We start from the raw sequence: 20,321 nt of genomic DNA, 5'->3' as shown, positions 1-20,321 counted from the left end.
TATTAATTCATTCTTTGTGGCTCTAATTTCAGAACTTCAATTACTGATGTGCTCTTCCAGAACTATTACTTGGGCACCTTTAACGGTTCCTTGATTTTCAGAGAGATGCAATATTGCATCAGCCACAGGAGAATAAATACTATTATTTATTCACACAGCGAAGAGGGACACTGATGACCAAAGGCTGAGTCCTCAACTCTAAAGCTCTCTGGGTGACCTGGTGACCTGGGGATTCACCCCTTAACTAACCATTGCTTTTAATTAATACCCCCACCGGAGACAGGGAATGGAAGCAATTTCCAATGATAGAGACAGGGAAGATTAAAATCAAAGCAGATTAGGTTTCTAAATAGCTCAACAAGTTTATGATTTGTTATTTGTCAACAACCTTAATAAAAGGTATTTAATGAGAAAGAATGACTCATTTGTTCATTTAGTCAACAACTATTTATTGAGCACTTAACTATATTCCAGTTGTTCACAGCCATCAACAAAGCAAAATCCTTGTTTTCATGGTGCTGAAGTTCAAGTGGAGGAAATAGTATGCAAATTACTTTATATCATGTGGTCATGGCATTATGGAGAAAAATTAAGTAGAGAAAGGAAATGGGGGTGTCTTGAAGAAGTCTAGTGAGGAGAAAGCATCCTCTTATGGTAGTTTAAAAAAAAAAAAGTCTTCTGCGATAACATAGTGCTTAAATATAAATCTGGATGAAATGAGGTAGGAGCCAGTAGGTAGGTATTCTGAGGAAGAGTACTCCGGATACGAAAAACAATTAGCTAAAATGAGGTAGCCCACATACCCATGTTATTTGTTTGCAATCTAACCTTGTTAACTAGTAGTACAAGTGACTGGGAATCATGATTAGACAAAGAGCAGGAAGAGAAGCCAACTAAGTCCTCAGCCTTGAATCAAGATTATGTGAGGATTCAGAGATGAAGATCCCAACTTGGCTATTAGACTATAAGTAATACTGGAGAATTAACCCACTTATCCCATTGGTTTGGCTTCATTACCTACGGCAGCGTTTCTCAGCCCCGGCACTGCTGGTGTTTTGCCTCAGTAATTCCTAGCTGTGAGGTACCTTGTGCAGGGTGCGATGTTCTGCAGCATCCTTAGTCTCTCCCCCTGGATACCAGTAGGCACCTCCCAGTTGAGACGATCAAAAATGTCTGCAGACACCACCCAATGTCCCCAGGAGTAGGGGCAAAATTGCTTCCAGCTGAGAGCCACCAGCCTAAATGTAAATGATTTCACAGAAGTCGTCTTTCCTCATTCTTAGCCCAGACCCTCTTTTGGAACCTAAGAGAGAGATGTACTTGTACAGATAGCTTATGTCCAGTTTGTCTAAGCAATTTCCAATGATAAACATCACAAACTAAATTATCTGAATGTGATTTTGCTTGAGAACATTAGAGCAATTATTACAAATACCACACATTATAAGGTAGTTTAAATATTTTCAATAGCAAACAAAATACATTGTTCCTGCCAATCTAATAGTTTTGGCTATTCTGAAAGGGAATTTGAAATTGCCGTGTTACCCTGAGCAAGTCATGTGCAGGAGACATCAACAGAAATGCATCTTGAGTCCCCAGCTCTCCCTCCATCTCTCTTCATTACCCACCTCTCCCTCATTTCAGATGTGGGTGCCCTCCCTGCTCAAACCCTCAGCCACTCCACCATGGCTTTTCAAATTGATGGTACATGATTCCAATCCTTTTAATCTCTATAACATCTTCCGCTCCCATTTTTAAAAATTTTCATTCTCTGTTACTTAATAGTCCTATGGTGTGTCATCTCGATGGGTCCTGCAGGTCCATCCTACAGCTCTAACTACTTTTGGTTTTGTCCCACATGAATAATTCAATGTCTCTTTAAACATCCCCGAACCAAGAAAATCTCCTGCAGAGATCCACTGCCTGGACACTGCCCCCAGAGTTCACTCTGGGCTCTGTCCCCCACCCTCCTGCCTGCAGCCCAGCTCTTCTCTCAGCCTCACAGGGTGCTACAGACCAGGCGCCAGCAACCGACCCCGCTTAACCACATCTGCCCACAGCGTAGAATGGCTTTTACACTTTCTAATAATTACAAATTCCTATTCATGACGCCTGAATATTGCACTTAGATGTTGGCGTGCAGAAAGCTCCTGAGAACACAGCCACAGCCACTCGCTTCGGTGTCACTATTGGCTGCTGCCTTCGCACTGTCATGGTGCGCTGTTTGCAAAAGAGATCACGCTGCCCACAAGGCCTAGAGTAGTTACCATCTAGCCCTTCACGGGAAAAGCTCGCTGACCTCTGCTGTACCCCAGTGCACTCATGGAAGTGTTTGCCTCACACACACAGCAAGCCCTGGGCCCGAAGGTAGCGGGGTTGGCGGTGCATCTCTGCGGGCCGCGGGGAGCACCAGGCCGCGTCTCCCGCCACCCTGCGCTTGCGTTCCAGGGTATGCCAGGCGTGTGGACAGGAGCTGGGCTGAATGGACAAAGCTCAGGGCAGGGGACACCCAGCGCACTCGCCTGCGTCCTCCCTCGCACACCACCTCCTAAGTACTTGAGTAGACACTTCAAGTCCTACCTCACAAAACTCAGACTTTTTCAACACTCAATTTCCGTATTATGGTTAAATTCACTTATTAAAACAGAAAATCATTTTTCCTTAGGTTTAATTCACTTTCCAGTAATCTGTATGAAGAACTTGACAATAATCAAAAATGGGCAGAAAACCAATTCCTCAAATACCGGAAAGACCACCTGAGCCACATAAACGAGTGTCTGAAGGCGCTGCAGGAGAAAGTGGTGAGCAGCCGGCGGCCGCGGAGCCCTACGCCGGGGTTTGCTGGAGTACGGGCTGCACGGTCGTATGGGACGCCAACAGCAATGCTAGGCGCGACCGTGACAGCACGGCCGAGGCCTGCCTGCCTTCCGGCCTTGTCCGCCACTCCCCGACTCTGAGAACCTGTGTTTCTCAGGGTGTGCTCTGCCTGAGATTTTTTAGGTATGGGCGGCCAGCCCCGGCCCACGTCCAGCAAGCTCCCCGCGCGCCACTGGCACGGCAAAGCTGGCATGCTTCTGCTGAGGTCAAAGGTTTCCAAAGCAACGGTTTTAGGTCAGGCGTGTGAAAATGGACCCAAGCTTTGGGGTGGGGCTGCCAAGGTATCTGAAAAGGGCACTGATCTCAGGGGCCCGGCTCCCGCTCCAGCTGCACATACGGGCGCAGGGCCGCCGGCTCAGCGCTGCCAGTTCTGCAATGAGCCAATTTAAGAGGCTTAGCACAGTGCTGAGCAGTCACGGCGAACCTGGCTAGACCGACAGTTTCGGCATAAAAGTGCCGGTCTACAGTGCATTCAGATGGTAGAGGAGTCCTGATGCTGGATTATAAGCAGCTGAGAGATGTCAAGATGGTAGAGGCACCGTGATGCTGGATTATAAGCAGCTGGGAGATGATAAAATGTTAGAGGAGCCGTGATGCTGGATTATAAGCAGCTGGGAGATGATAAGATGGTAGAGGCGCCGTGATGCTGGATTATAGCAGCTGGGAGATGTTAAGATGGTAGAGGCACCATGATGCTGGATTATAGCAGCTGGGAGATGATAAGATGGTAGAGACGCCGTGATGCTGGATTATAGCAGCTGGGAGATGATAAGATGGTAGAGACGCCGTGATGCTGGATTATAAGCAGCTGGGAGACGTTAAGATGGGAGAGGCGCCGTGATGCTGGATTATAAGCAGCTGGGAGATGTTAAGATGGTAGAGGCGCCGTGATGCTGGATTATAGCAGCTGGGAGATGATAAAATGGTAGAGACACCGTGATGCTGGATTATAGCAGCTGGGAGATGATAAGATGGTAGAGACGCCGTGATGCTGGATTATAAGCAGCTGGGAGATGTTAAGATGGTAGAGGCACCGTGATGTTGGATTATAAGCAGCTGGGAGATGTTAAGATGGTAGAGGTGCTGTGATGCTGGATTATAAGCAGCTGGGAGACGTTAAGATGGTAGAGGCGCCGTGATGCTGGATTATAAGCAGCCGGGAGACGATCAGATGCTAGAGGTGCCGTGATGCTGGATTTTAAGCAGCTGAGTGACAATAAGATAGTAGAGGCACCGTGATGCTGGATTATAAGCAGCTGGGAGACGTTAAGATGGTAGAGACACCGTGATGCTAGATTATAAGCAGCTGGGAGATGTTAAGATGGTAGAAGTGCCGTGATGCTGGATTATAAGCAGCTGCTGATGATAAGATGGTAGAGGCGCCGTGATGCTAGATTATAAGCAGCTGGGAGATGTTAAGATGGTAGAGGCACCGTGATGCTGGATTATAAGCAGCTGGGAGACGTTAAGATGGTAGAGGCGCCGTGATGCTGGATTATAGCAGCTGGGAGACGATAAGATGGTAGAGACGCCGTGATGCTGGATTATAGCAGCTGGGAGATGATAAGATGGTAGAGACGCCGTGATGCTGGATTATAAGCAGCTGGGAGACGTTAAGATGGGAGACGCGCCGTGATGCTGGATTATAAGCAGCTGGGAGATGTTAAGATGGTAGAGGCGCCGTGATGCTGGATTATAGCAGCTGGGAGATGATAAAATGGTAGAGACACCGTGATGCTGGATTATAGCAGCTGGGAGATGATAAGATGGTAGAGACGCCGTGATGCTGGATTATAAGCAGCTGGGAGATGTTAAGATGGTAGAGGCACCGTGATGTTGGATTATAAGCAGCTGGGAGATGTTAAGATGGTAGAGGCGCCGTGATGCTGGATTATAAGCAGCTGGGAGACGTTAAGATGGTAGAGGCGCCGTGATGCTGGATTATAAGCAGCCGGGAGACGATCAGATGCTAGAGGTGCCGTGATGCTGGATTTTAAGCAGCTGAGTGACAATAAGATAGTAGAGGCACCGTGATGCTGGATTATAAGCAGCTGGGAGACGTTAAGATGGTAGAGACACCGTGATGCTAGATTATAAGCAGCTGGGAGATGTTAAGATGGTAGAAGTGCTGTGATGCTGGATTATAAGCAGCTGCTGATGATAAGATGGTAGAGGCGCCGTGATGCTAGATTATAAGCAGCTGGGAGATGTTAAGATGGTAGAGGCACCGTGATGCTGGATTATAAGCAGCTGGGAGACGTTAAGATGGTAGAGGCGCCGTGATGCTGGATTATAGCAGCTGGGAGACGATAAGATGGTAGAGACGCCGTGATGCTGGATTATAGCAGCTGGGAGATGATAAGATGGTAGAGACGCCGTGATGCTGGATTATAAGCAGCTGGGAGACGTTAAGATGGGAGAGGCGCCGTGATGCTGGATTATAAGCAGCTGGGAGATGTTAAGATGGTAGAGGCGCCGTGATGCTGGATTATAGCAGCTGGGAGATGATAAAATGGTAGAGACACCGTGATGCTGGATTATAGCAGCTGGGAGATGATAAGATGGTAGAGACGCCGTGATGCTGGATTATAAGCAGCTGGGAGATGTTAAGATGGTAGAGGCACCGTGATGTTGGATTATAAGCAGCTGGGAGATGTTAAGATGGTAGAGGCGCCGTGATGCTGGATTATAAGCAGCTGGGAGACGTTAAGATGGTAGAGGCGCCGTGATGCTGGATTATAAGCAGCCGGGAGACGATCAGATGCTAGAGGTGCCGTGATGCTGGATTTTAAGCAGCTGAGTGACAATAAGATAGTAGAGGCACCGTGATGCTGGATTATAAGCAGCTGGGAGACGTTAAGATGGTAGAGACACCGTGATGCTAGATTATAAGCAGCTGGGAGATGTTAAAATGGTAGAAGTGTCGTGATGCTGGATTATAAGCAGCTGCTGATGATAAGATGGTAGAGGCGCCGTGATGCTAGATTATAAGCAGCCGGGAGATGTTAAGATGGTAGAGGTGCCGTGATGCTGGATTATAAGCAGCTGGGAGACGTTAAGATGGTAGAGGTGCCGTGATGCTGGATTATAAGCAGCCGGGAGACAATAAGATGCTAGAGGTGCCGTGATGCTGGATTTTAAGCAGCTGAGTGACAATAAGATAGTAGAGGCGCCGTGATGCTGGATTATAAGCAGCTGGGAGACGTTAAAATGGTAGAGGCGCCGTGATGCTGGATTATAAGCAGCTGAGTGATGTTAAGTGGTAGAGGCGCCGTGATGCTGGATTATAAGCAGCTGGGAGATGATAAAATGGTAGAGGTGCCGTGATGCTGGATTATAAGCAGCTTGGAGATGTTAAAATGGTAGAAGCACAGTGATGTTGGATTATAAGCAGCTGAGAGACTGGCAGAGATGTCAGGCACCAGCAGTTGTGGGAAGAACTTAGACTGTAGAGGCGGGTCAGTAAATCACGCCCCCAACCCTCACCTAAATCTGTAAATAACGGGGGGGGGGGGAGGGAAGGGAGTGGGGGGGGTCCAACAGCTTCACCCAGACCCGCCACAACAGTGTGCGCAGGAGCTCTGCGGCCCCCAACAGAGGCGGCAGCGCCTGGGGACCAGGGGGCACCTGCCACCACCAGGAAGAGAGAGACAGACAGGAGTCTGCCATTGCTGAGGCATTCAGGGCAAAAGAGAGAACTGAGGCGTCACACCCAGCTCCTGCTCCCGCATTCCCTGTGGGGAAGTGAGGAAAGAAGGACTGAATTAGCTGAACTCCGTCTCTGCAGTCCCCACCCTCGGTCACACATTAGAATCTCCTGGAGAGCTTTTAAACCCTATCGATTCCTGAGCTCCATCACAGACCAATTAAATCAAAATTTCTACGGGCAGAGTATGTATGACCCAGGTGATCTGATGAACCACCAGCACAGAGAGTCACAGTTCCAGCTGGAACACGTCCACGTGCAGATCCGAAGGGCTAGGAAGCCGCCAGCGTCTGAAGCCTCCTTTCTTTGTCAGGGTTCATTAAACACTAGACTAAAATCCCACATCCTCAAGGCTTTGCAGCAAGCGCTTTCTTTTCTTCCCTAACAGGTAGAATTTCAGAAACCATAAAAGAACACGTTTACAAAAGGATTAACTCTTATGCTTATGAACACAGTTTTAGACACAGAAAACTTGGTTTGAATTTTCAGGCTTAGCATGGAAAAGTGAATAGTAAAAACATTTTCCTGGGTGGCGCCTGTGGCTCAGTGAGTAGGGAACCCACCCCATATACCGAGGGCCCTGACCACAAAAAATAGCCAGGTGTTGTGGCAGGCACCTGTCCTCCCAGCTACTCAGGAGGCTGAGGCAAGAGAATTGCCTAAGCCCAGGAGCTGGAGGTTGCTGTGAGCTGTGACAGCACAGCACTCTACTGAGGGGGATAAAGTGAGCCTCTGTCTCTACCAAAAAAAAAAATAATAATAATAAATAAAAACATTTTCCTGAAGCTAAAATATAAATCTACAGAAGTTTTCTGTTCAGCAGTTTTATCATGTGATCTCTTTTATAGGAAAAGTCTGAAAATAAAATGGAAGAAAAATGGCTGCACCTTTCAAGCAAATTAGAGAATTTCATCAATACACAGAAACAAGACACAGAGCTAAGCAAAGTAAAGCAGATGGAGAATAAATTGTCCAAGAAAATGAACCAAATGGAAAAGCAGATCTGGGGTGAACTAGAGAAAATGAAGAAGGAGTATCATTCAGGTGAGCAGACACCTCCCCTGGGCGCAGCACGGCCGGCTTTCCTGATACCTCAGCGCTTTCCACTCTGAGCTAATGACCAGGGACCAGTCTCTCACTAGTGCCTTTCTGTGTATTTCATCCAGTTTTCCCTAAATGTCCCTTAGAATGTCAGCATACCACTGGAAGGCACATAAATAAGTTAACTTCCTTCTGTCACACTTGTCAGTGTCACAAGTCTGTCACTGCTGTGAGATGTCTCAGTCACTATGATCACAGCCTCAGGGAACTGTTAGACTTGGAAAGTCCTCAGAGATTACCAGGTCTGACCTGTAGGGATACCACGAAATTAGAAGCCTAGACAAATGTCCCCTCATGGAACTGCAGGTAATGAGCATGGACAGATGTCAGCCTGGAGACCTGACCTTTAGAAGTGAGAGATGAATTAGCAGAATCCAGGGTGATGGCAGCTTTTCTTCTTAAGAGGTTAATGGCAGCAGTGTCCAGCTAAGCTAACATCAAAGAGGGTTCATTTGAAAGCCTCCTCTAACTTGTGAAAGGGAAGGGTGTGGGGTGGGCTCTGCAGACAGCCATCTGCCTCGAGCCACACTTCTGAGAAATCCCCAGGAAGCAGAAGGGCCCCTTTATAAAGCCCCTGCCCATTTTCATGGAAGCCCCTGTCCTCCATGTCCCAGAAAGATTCACGTGTAAATTCTACCAAATTTTGGTCCTGGCAGTTGCCACAGAAGGACATCCTGGTCTCCTCCTGCTGGATGTTCCTGCCTTACAGGTAGAATGTGCTGCTTAGAAATCCAACCCTCGCAACAGCCTCTCCCCCTAATCTCCCACCACTAAACACCAAAATCAGGAATTATCTGACCAGGAATCATGTCCCAAACTTAGCTGGCCTTTCTTTTAAACCCATGTTTTCTGCTTAACTATCTGAGGTTTCATTTTGCATATTCCATTAGTAAGACCTCAGGATGAGCTGAAGGAGAATTTATAGTCTGCATGTTTCTGCATTTTACCAAGGGTGACTTCTAGCAAAGAGGGACTTCAAGTTAGTGGTTTGCTCCTTCATGCCTTTAATAGAACGTACTGAGACGCAACCACGTGAAAGGCGCCTGTGAAGAAGAAACAGGAAGCAGCCTCAGAAGCTTGAAGTCTGGTGGCCCAGAGGGACTAGACATGTGCAAGAGAGACACAAAGCAGGGTGGGGGGTAGGGGTGGGGGGGCATAGCTGCTCTGCAGGGCCCAGAGAGCTACTCAGAGAGAAGTTTTACAATCTCATCTGTTATCTACCTTTAATTTAGCAACAAGAATAATAATAACAGATCACATAAATCTCTTGTCAAAGCATACACAAAGAAGAAAATGTTTTAAATTTCCCTCTTGAGATACTGAATTATTTCGTTATGCAATATATTCAGAAAGGGGGAAGGAAAATAATCAAAATTTCACAATGAAACCAGATACAAGTTGAAACACTATTGCTAACATGTCTTCATGACAAGTAATGGATTAAATACAATTTTATACTGATCTTAATGGAATTTAATGTACTTTGAATTAAATGACAATCAATTATGGCAGGACTGCTGATTAGCAACTTTTGTAAAAAGAAAAAAAGGGTCCAATGCATTAAATATACCTATTCTCTTATCTCCTCCCAGGATTTAAATCAATCCATGACTCTCTCAGCTCCCTCCAAGAAATACAGAAAACAAAGATGGATTTAGAGAAATATAAAGTACAGAAAGACCTAAAGAAATTACAGCGTAAGATAGTGGAACTCCAGGAAGTATAAAGCTTCCTGGTCATCTTTTTCACCAGCTAATGGAGTGGTTTGTTGGGAAAAGTTCTGCAGAAGAAAGCATCTCCGGGATGTTCTGATATCTCTCTATTTCTTACCACCTTTTAAGGAGATGAATGTACCGAAAAAATAAACAATAAAGCAAAGATTTTGGTATCTTGATTTAATGAAAAAACTAAGGCATTTCTCACATATATGCCTGTTTATATTTTTTATTTGCCTACAAACAAAAGGGCAATGTACATAATGTACATGAGTGAAGTAGACCAGGTTTAAAACACCAACGCATGGCAGGAACTGTGGCAAACCTGAAACTACTTAGTAGTCTGAAAGTAACAGCCACAGTACATGATGTTGACAATTCACTTCTAAGAGATACATAGTTTATTATGGCTCAAAATTCCATTTTTCATGATAAACTTCTCAAGCATAATTAAAATGTATTTTCATTGTATTCCTATGTATTAAGATTATGAGCCAGATCTAACTCATACAAAAGAAGAAAATACAGGCTGGGTGCAGTGGCTCATGCCTGTTACCCAGCACTCTGGGTGGCTGAGGCAGGTGGATTGCCTGAGCACAGGAGTTCGAGACCAAATAGAAAAACTAACCAAGTATTTATAGAAAAACTAAAGGGATATGGCACCTCACCTAGCTAATTTTTAAATTTTTTTTATAAGGCCAGGCATGATGGCTCATGCCTGTAATCCTAGCACGCTAGGAGGCTGAGGCGGGTGGATCACCTGAGCTCAGGAGTTTGAGACCAGCCCGAGCAAGAGTGAGACCCGGTCTCTACAAATAGCCAGGCATGTGGCAAGTGCCTATAGTCCCTGCTACTTGGGAGGCTGAGGCAACAGAATCACTTGAGCCCAAGAGTTTGAGGTTGCTGTGAGCTAAGATGTCATGGCATCCCACCGAGGGTGACCAGGTGAGACTTTGTCTTAAAAAAATTATAATAATGCCGCACCCCCGGCATCAAGCCGTGGCGGGATGGCTCTGTCCGCGTTGTAAAAACTGTGGTAAGGCGGTGAGTGCTCCCCGGAGCGTTGCCCCCGGTCCCCCTGGTTTGCGACAGCAGCGCATAAGTTGCCTAGCATGCCTTTTAGTGAACGTAAGAATTCATGAGGTGCGGCATAAAGGCCTGAATAACCTTTACCCTGAAACCTGTTTGAAACTTGTTTGTTGAGTTGAATGGTTAATTGTTGCTTGAATGTCCTCAGAAACTAAGAATAAACATAATGACTTACTAATCCATGACTTCATCTATACAATGGAGACTAAATGTCTCCAAGGGAACACGTTCCCACCATAAAGGTCAGTTAATTGAAACAATGTATCAAGAGAATGCAGGGATGATAAGTTAAGATGTTCCTACCAGATACCCGCTCCCTCCGGTCTCTTATCTCTACCTTATGTCCCTTTGAAACTGTTTCTTTGAAATAAGTTTTCTATGAAATTGCTTTCTCTATAATTTTGTCACTATACACTTAAAACATATACATAATTCACTAACAACATAAAAATCATAATCAAATATAAAAATATAAAAATACAAAATGTGAACAAAGCAGTTTTACAAAGAAAGAAGGTTTAAACATAGATAAAGAGAAGTAAAAGAGTAACTGCTGATAAGCAGCAGTCCTTTGTTCCCCCTTACGGGCAGAAACATTGTCTAAGAAAAGACAGTTGACTACTCCCATCTACAAAACTCGATAAGAACTTTGTAAGCATCAGCAAGTCATAAAAATATCTTTTGTAGTTTGTAAGACATTGTCAAAAATGTATAAATACCATGCCTAAAAATCAGTAAAGTACAACTGCTTTCTTCATCATCCTTGGTGTGTAGCAGTTTGTCATTTTCCTGCGTCGCCCTTTCAATCAACCTGAGCCGTTCTCGCCCTGAAAGCCCTCGGACTGAGACTCATTCGACTGGCGGTCCGCGGCAGCTGGCGCCTCGAACAGGGACCTGAAGGACAGGTGATCTTTCTTTTTCTTTCTTTCCTCTCTTTTTCAGATTGAAGGCGACTCTCACCAGGGAGCTGCAGTCCCGCCGGTAAAGGCTGACCGGTTAAGTGTGAGTAATCCGCAGGACAACATGGGGCATACATTGGGTAAGGAAGAACACATGCTCAGTGTCATGATACAGCGTTTGTTAGAAAAAAATGGTTTTCATGTGTCTCTCAAACGGTTGGAGGAGCTTATGCATTTCATAAAGTTGGTTAGTCCTTGGTTTCTGGAGGAAGGCTCTCTCTCTCTCTCCGACTGGAAGAGAGTGGGACGCGAAATGCGGAAATACATGCAAGAACATGGAGAGAAGGTCTTGCCCCCTCAGGCTTTTCCTTTATGGTTACAAGTTAGAGAACTTTTAGCTGACAATACCTTTTTAGAAGCATTTATAAGAGAAACTGACTCGGAGGTTGGCGATCCTGAATCTAAAGGGGCACCGATTCATGATGAGGTTCCCCCCGAGGTTCTTAAAGATCCTGAACCGGTACCAAACACTAAGAGCGTTGTCCCTTCGGCTCCAACGCTCAAAGACATTCTACCACCACTCCCACCGGTTGATAATTCTTCAGACAGTGACGAGTGGGATGTGGTCGATGAATTTACTAAACCAGATGAGAGGGACAGAATGAATGATTTTATTCACCCCCGCCGAGCTTACCCGGCAGTTCGTGTCCCGCAAGTCACATCTAAGACAACCTCACAAGCTCCGCTTCCCCGTGTACCTCCTTGTCTCCCTCCGCCGCCCGCGGGCTTTCAAGCGGCGGTGCGAGAAGCCCGTCAGCAGGGAGATTTTACATTTGCTTTCCCGGTACGCTTTCCCACTGAGGATAGGGCACCACCCACCTGGGAACCTCTGTCGTTAAAGACGCTTAAAGAACTGCAACAGGCTGTCCGTACATCGGGAGCTTCTGCCCCTTATACCTTACAAATTGTGGAATCAATTAGCAGTCAATGGCTTACCCCGTATGATTGGCAGCAAACGGCCAAAGCCACGCTTTCCCCAGGTGATTATATTTTATGGAGAACAGAGTATGAAGATAGATGTAGAGAAAGTATTAATCAACATGTAGGAAGAAAAGCACAGCCCACGCTGTCCATGCTTCTAGGGACAGATGAATTTGCTTCTTTTGAAAATCAAATTAAACTACCCCGACAATTTTTAGAGATAGTCAGCCATAATGCAGTCTCCGCTTGGCGAAAAATACCTCCTCCGGGAACCAAGGGCACAACTTTAGCAGACATAAAACAGGGTATGGAAGAGTCCTATCCTGACTTTATTTCTCGCCTGGAAGAAGCTATTAATAGAATGCTTCCACCATCAGAGGGCACAGAATTATTACTCAAGCAATTGGCTTGGGAAAATGCAAATACGCTGTGTCAGGACTTAATACGTCCACTCAGGAAAACAGGTACCTTACAAGATTATATTAAAGCATGCATGGATGCCTCACCAGCAATTGTCCAGGGAATGGCGTTTGCTGCAGCTATGCGGGGTCAGAAATTTAGTTCATATGTTAAAGGTGCTTTTGATAGAGACCCCAGTAATACATGTTTTGGGTGTAATCCCCCACATGACTTGCCCACTTGTTATAACTGTGGGAAGCCAGGTCATATACAGAAGGATTGTAAGAAATCCACCGGTGCTAATAATAATAATAATAAGTCCCGTGGATTACCCCCGGGACCATGCCCTCGTTGTAAGAAGGGCAGGCACTGGAGAAATGAATGTAAATCTAAATTTCATAAAGATGGAACCCCCTTGTCAGACAAGGGTGCTAACTTTATTGATACCAACCAGACAAAAAACTAGATAAGGGGCGTTCTCCTAGCCCCGACTCCAAGGGAGAGTCTCCTGCTTCTACCGCAGTACGACCTAAGTTAGAGCCCACATCTACTATTAATTGTATACCACCTGAATGGACAATTCATGATCTCCCACGTGGGACTCCTGGCAGTGCAGGCTTAGACCTTGCCAGTTCTAAAGATATAATCATATCCAAACATGATGGTGTTGTGTTAGTTCCCACAGGAATAAAAGGAAAGTTATTACCAGGTACTGTTGGTGTTATATTGGGACGAAGTTCCAATTACACCAAACATTTTGAAGTTGTTCCAGGAGTAATCGATTCTGATACTGAAAATACAATTAAAGTCATGGTAAAGTCTCTAGTAGAAACTACACAAATTCATAAGGGACAAAGAATTGCTCAGTTACTATTGTTGCCATATATACCACTCCCCACTTATCACTTACATGATGCCAGGGGAGAGGGACAGTTTGGATTTACTGATAAAGATTGTGTGGCTCTTATACATGATTTATATGATAGACCGATGTTAAAAATGAAAATAGAAGGCAGGCCCATTAAGGGCCTGATGGACACAGGCGCTGATGTAACCTGCATTGCTGCCTCCGACTGGCCGAGATCCTGGCCGGTTCATCGAACTGGGTCTTCTTTAGTTGGTCTCGGTTCTGTTTCTGGTGTCATGCGTAGTACATCTCATTTGTTATGTGAATATAAGGACAAGAAAATTTACTTTCAACCTTATGTGTTACCCTCTCTACCCTATACTTTATGGGGTCGAGATCTTTTACATGTCCTAGACATGAAACTAGTTACAGGTGATCAACTTAACGATCAGTGTTTTTCATAGGGGCCACTGCAGAAAACTATGCCTGTAAAATAAAATGGTTAACAGATGTTCCTGTGTGGGTTAGTCAGTGGCCCCTGACAACAGAAAAGTTACAGGCATTACAAATTTTAGTACAAGAACAATTAGATAAAGGTCACTTAGAAGAATCCACTAGTCCGTGGAATACTCCTGTGTTTGTTATCAAGAAAAAATCTGGTAAATGGAGACTTTTACAAGATTTAAGAGCAGTAAATGCCATTATGGAAGACATGGGCTCCCTTCAACCTGGGCTTCCGTCTCCTGTAGCAGTACCAGAACAATGGTCACTAATAATTATAGATCTGCAAGACTGCTTTTTTACTATTTTACATCCTGAGGATTGTCCTCGTTTTGCTTTCAGCGTTCCTTCTTTGAATTTACAGGAACCGTTTAAAAGATATCAGTAGAAAACTTTACCACAGGGCATGAAAAACAGCCCTACCTTATGCCAAAAATTTGTGGCGGCTGCATTAGCAGCACTGAGAAAACAATTTCCTAGTGCTTACATAATTCATTATATGGATGATATCTTACTAGCTCATCCTGAGCTACCGCAAGTACAGCTAATGCTAGAAAAGGCTATAGAACAACTAACTAAATTTGGCTTAGTTATTGCCCCAGAGAAAATTCAAAGAGATAAACCATTAAGTTATCTGGGACAATGGATTCACTCTGACTATATTGCACCTCAAAAGGTGCAAATAAGGAGAGATAAATTACAAACTCTTAATGATTATCAAAAATTACTGGGAGAAATAAATTGGATTCGACCTTTCCTGAAGATTACTACGGGAACCCTTAGTCCTTTGTTTACTATCTTACAGGGAGACTCTAATCCCCGTTCCCCTAGACATTTAACTCCAGAAGCCTTGCAGGCTTTACAAGTTGTTGAACAGGCTTTAACTCAAGCTAGGGTTAAACAAATTAACTATCAAAACCCATGGTCTTTACTCATCTTTTCTACTGAGTATACTCCTACAGCTTGCCTATGGCAGGAAGGTATTTTAGAATGGATTCATTTACCACATGTTCAGACAAAGATTGTTGCTGATTATCCATACCTGGTGTCTTTATTAATTGATAAAGGAAGAAAAAGATCACGGGAATTATTTGGTAAAGATCCTCATGTAATTGTAACTGCTTATAATAAAACTCAAGTGGAACAACTATTTCAAAATAATGATGATTGGGTATTGGCCTTACAAGGCTATGCAGGTCAAATCTTATACCATTATCCTAAACATCCTTTAATTGAATTTACAAAAACAGTTTCACTTATATTTCCTCTTATGTGTTCCAAACAGCCTCTGTCTGACGCAATAACCTTGTTCACAGATGGCTCCTCTACAGGTCGAGCTGTAGTTTTTAGCCCAGGCCTGTCTCCTCTTATTAAAGAGGTCACACAAGCCTCTGCCCAACAAACAGAATTATGGGCTCTAATCTCGGCCTTTAATAATTTCAAACAAAGGTTTAACTTGTACACAGATTCAAAATATATTGCTTCTCTTTTTCCAGCTCTTGAAACTGCTCTTTTAACAGGAACCTCAACTATTCTACCTTTATTAAAGAAACTACAAACTTTAATTCAGCAAAGGAATAATCAATTTTATATTGGTCACATAAGAGGACATACTAACTTACCTGGCCCTTTGGCCCAAGGAAATGCCACTGCAGATTTATTAACACGTACTATAGTGGCATCAGTGGCCGACGCTGAAGAAAGCCACGCCTTACATCACCAAAATGCTAACGCATTAAGAAAAATGTTTCAAATTACTAGAGAACAGGCAAGACAAATAGTCTTAAAGTGTAAATCCTGTCCTGTTACTCATCATCCTTTAAAATTTGGTGTTAATCCTCGGGGTTTACGCCCCAATGTATTATGGCAAATGGATGTAACACATGTGTCTAGTTTTGGAAAATTACAATATGTACATGTTACTGTTGATACTTTTTCTCATTTTATCTGTGCCTCTGCAAGACCTGGCGAGGCCTACAAAGATGTTGTACAACACCTATTTTACTGCTTTCAGCAGCTAGGTGTTCCTCATCAATTAAAAACAGACAATGCTCCAACTTATACCTCTCGAGCATTTGAACAATTTTGTATACAGTGGAAAATTGCTCATTCTACGGGGATCCCTTATAATCCTCAGGGTCAGGCGATTGTTGAAAGAACTAATCAAATATTAAAATTACAAATTGAACGCCTTCAAAAAGCTCATAAATATTTCTCTCCTCATCATATTTTAACTCATGCTTTATTTGTTTTAAATCACCTTAATGTAAACTCCAACAATTTAACCCCTGCTCTCTCCCATTGGCAGCCACAATCGGCTGCCACCCTTCCTAAAGTTCTTTGGAAAGATTTATTATCGGGCCAATGGAAAGGCCCTGATGTATTGTTAACCTCCGGACGAGGCTATGCTTGCATATTTCCACAGGATGCCGACTCTCCCGTCTGGATTCCAGACCGGCTCATCAAACCGGCTCCTCCGGAGACCCCGGCGCAGAAGACAACGCCTGCGGCGGATGAAGATCCTATCTGCACAAATGAGGACGACTGTGGAAATTTCACCGAAACCCTCCAAGACCACGTGGACACAGATCCGTGCCCTGGTGAAACAAGCTAAACAACTTCTCATATCTCAAGGAAACCCTCTAACTCCTACAATGTACTTTCTTGCGTTTCTATCACTAATCTCTACTCCTAAGGTAGAAACTGCAGCTTATTGGTCTTATGTGCCTAATCCTCCTCTGCTACACCCTGTGGGCTGGCTAGATCCAGACCCCATAAAAATTCTTTCTAATGATTCTATCCGCTTAGGAGGTTTAACTGACTCAGAATCCAGACATCATGCTGCGGCTTTAATTAATTTCACTGGCAAAGCCGACTCCTTGCCTATTTGCTTTACTTTAAGAGGCAACACACCTCCTTTTTGTTTACCTACTAGCTACAGGGTATTTTTAACTGATGCTCCAGATCCTCATGATGCAAATAGACGTTATGTTTGGGAATATGAGTTACAAACTATTGGAAGTCCTAATTATAATGAAACCTGTTTATCTGTTAACTCATTACCTCTCCCTAACTGTAAAGAAAAATATAGAAATAAAAATCAATTCTGGGAATCATCATTAACTAAAACACCTACTTGGCTTTCCTGTGGATTCCCAAATGCTGCCAACAAGCATTCTCCTATAAATTCAAACACAGTCATCTGGGATTATTCTCCTACTTCTTGTTTTGATCATAATAAATATTTCTCGAACCAATTAGATAAATTTCATCAGTATCAGTGGTCTGGTACTCCCCAACCAATACGACGATGGTTCACACCTGGTCTAGTTGAGCCCATATGGGTAGCTCAAGACAAAAATAAAACTCAAATACACTATGATTTGTTTAGACTTATTGCTGCTTCTAACTTAATCTTAGAAAAGAAACCTAATATACCTAAACCTAATCCAATATCAATAAGAACTTGTGTTGGATATCCATATGCTCTACTTTTAGCTCCAAATAAGTATCTAACTATTACACAATCTAAAAATTCTTATCATATTTCTTGTACCGCTTGTAAAGTTTCAAATTGTCTTACTTCTACTGATTTATTCAATGAACGCTTGTTTAATTCTGTTTTAATTGTTAAAAGACCCTCTTATGTACTATTACCTGTTGATTTACAAGATGATCCTTGGTATGATAATTCTGCTTTACAAGTTTTACATACTGTTAATCAGTTAATTCGACCTAAGAGGTTTGTAGCTGCTTTAATTCTCGGTATTTTAGCTTTAATTTCTATAGTCACAACATTTGCGGTAGCCACTACTGCTTTGGTTCAAGAAGTTCACACAGCTCACTTTGTTAATTCTCTCAGCAGCAACATAACTCTAGCCTTAATGACTCAAGCCAGCATAGATAATAAACTTGAAGCAAAACTTAACATCCTAGAAGAAGTAGTTTTAGCCTTAGGACAAGATATAAAGTTTATACAACATAAACTTCAAACCAGATGTCATTCTGCCTTTCCTGCTATTTGTGTAACTCCTTTACCTTATAATATGTCCACTTCCTGGGACAAAACTAAAGCTCATCTACAGGGTGTCTGGAAGGACAATGATATTACACATGATTTACATACTCTTCAAAAAGATATCACTGCCATCAGTGAAGCTCATTTACCTAGCACTTCTCTTGATTCACTGGCTCAATCCCTCTCTGACAATCTTAAATCTTTAAATCCTGTGTCCTGGATTCAGTACATTGTGTTTATTGTCATTATTGGATGCTTGATATTCTGTGTTGTTTTACTGTTACCTTGTCTCCTTCGTTGTGTCTTTTCCTCCTTAAAGGCTGTTCGCCAAGACCTCTTTGAGCTACGTTTCATTAACAAAAAAGGGGGAAATGCCGCACCCCCGGCATCAAGCCGTGGCGGGATGGCTCTGTCCGCGTTGTAAAAACTGTGGTAAGGCGGTGAGTGCTCCCCGGAGCGTTGCCCCCGGTCCCCCTGGTTTGCGACAGCAGCGCATAAGTTGCCTAGCATGCCTTTTAGTGAACGTAAGAATTCATGAGGTGCGGCATAAAGGCCTGAATAACCTTTACCCTGAAACCTGTTTGAAACTTGTTTGTTGAGTTGAATGGTTAATTGTTGCTTGAATGTCCTCAGAAACTAAGAATAAACATAATGACTTACTAATCCATGACTTCATCTATACAATGGAGACTAAATGTCTCCAAGGGAACACGTTCCCACCATAAAGGTCAGTTAATTGAAACAATGTATCAAGAGAATGCAGGGATGATAAGTTAAGATGTTCCTACCAGATACCCGCTCCCTCCGGTCTCTTATCTCTACCTTATGTCCCTTTGAAACTGTTTCTTTGAAATAAGTTTTCTATGAAATTGCTTTCTCTATAATTTTGTCACTATACACTTAAAACATATACATAATTCACTAACAACATAAAAATCATAATCAAATATAAAAATATAAAAATACAAAATGTGAACAAAGCAGTTTTACAAAGAAAGAAGGTTTAAACATAGATAAAGAGAAGTAAAAGAGTAACTGCTGATAAGCAGCAGTCCTTTGTTCCCCCTTACGGGCAGAAACATTGTCTAAGAAAAGACAGTTGACTACTCCCATCTACAAAACTCGATAAGAACTTTGTAAGCATCAGCAAGTCATAAAAATATCTTTTGTAGTTTGTAAGACATTGTCAAAAATGTATAAATACCATGCCTAAAAATCAGTAAAGTACAACTGCTTTCTTCATCATCCTTGGTGTGTAGCAGTTTGTCATTTTCCTGCGTCGCCCTTTCAATCAACCTGAGCCGTTCTCGCCCTGAAAGCCCTCGGACTGAGACTCATTCGACTGGCGGTCCGCGGCATAATAAAATAAAATTTTTTGTAGATACAGGGTCTTGGACTGTTGCCCAGGCTGGTGAGGTTGGGGTGGAAACCTGTAGTCCTAGGCCTTGGGAGCCTGAGGCAAGGGGATTGCTCAAACCCAAGAGTTTGAGGTTGCTGTGAGCTATGACACCAGGGCACTCTACCCAGGGTGACAGAGTAAGACTCTGACTCAAGGAAAAAAAAGAAAGAAAATATAATAGTTTCCACGAAAATTATTCAACATAATTTTACATGTGCTAAATCTAGAAGTATTTCAAAAACACTAATTTCCTATAAAATCAAAATATATCTAACTTTTCTAAACATAAATGTTAAATGTAGAACTTGATATTGAGCACTAAAACCATGAAAAATAAAAACTAGCCATGGTATGCACTCTCTGCTGGAACAAGGACTGATTTCTGATCACAGAGCTTTCTGTAAGTCTGGTAAGTGACCCTTCTTCAAACCTAGGCTCCTTCCCTGACTTAGGGAAGGAGAGTGTTAAGTTTACATTCTAAATACTAATTTGATAATGCTCACTTCTTTGATTTTTTTTAACTGTAGGAAACATCTCCCTTTATTGTTATTAATATATATGCAGCACCATTGACTCTATAATTGAAAGGATTTTCATGGCAGGATTTCATTTAAAGGTTTAAACTCAATAGGAAGTGTCCTTTGTAATCTAGTGTCATGTCCATGCTAGGACAAAGTGCCAACAACACAAGTAATTCCTAACAACTTTTATAAGCCAATAAGAAAATAACACCAAATCCAATTTTCTTTTTCCAAAATGGGTAAAGGATGTAAACAGGCAAGACACAGA

At 43.2% G+C, this 20,321-nt stretch overlaps 1 protein-coding gene across 1 annotated transcript in view; it reads left to right on the top strand.

The window, feature by feature from the left end:
• The window catches only part of FAM81B (family with sequence similarity 81 member B), a 67,595-nt gene extending 57,891 nt beyond the window's left edge, over positions 1-9,704 (top strand). The window contains 3 exon segments of the mRNA XM_053596025.1: positions 2,666-2,801; positions 7,432-7,627; positions 9,277-9,704. Of these exon segments, the coding sequence (XP_053452000.1) occupies positions 2,666-2,801; positions 7,432-7,627; positions 9,277-9,410 (466 nt within the window). The 3' untranslated portion in view covers positions 9,411-9,704.
• The last annotated feature ends 10,617 nt before the right edge of the window (positions 9,705-20,321 follow it).

This window comes from Nycticebus coucang, chromosome 1 (genome assembly GCF_027406575.1).
Source record: "Nycticebus coucang isolate mNycCou1 chromosome 1, mNycCou1.pri, whole genome shotgun sequence".
NCBI lineage: Eukaryota > Metazoa > Chordata > Mammalia > Primates > Lorisidae > Nycticebus > Nycticebus coucang.
This window is presented reverse-complemented; position numbering and strand designations above follow the sequence as displayed.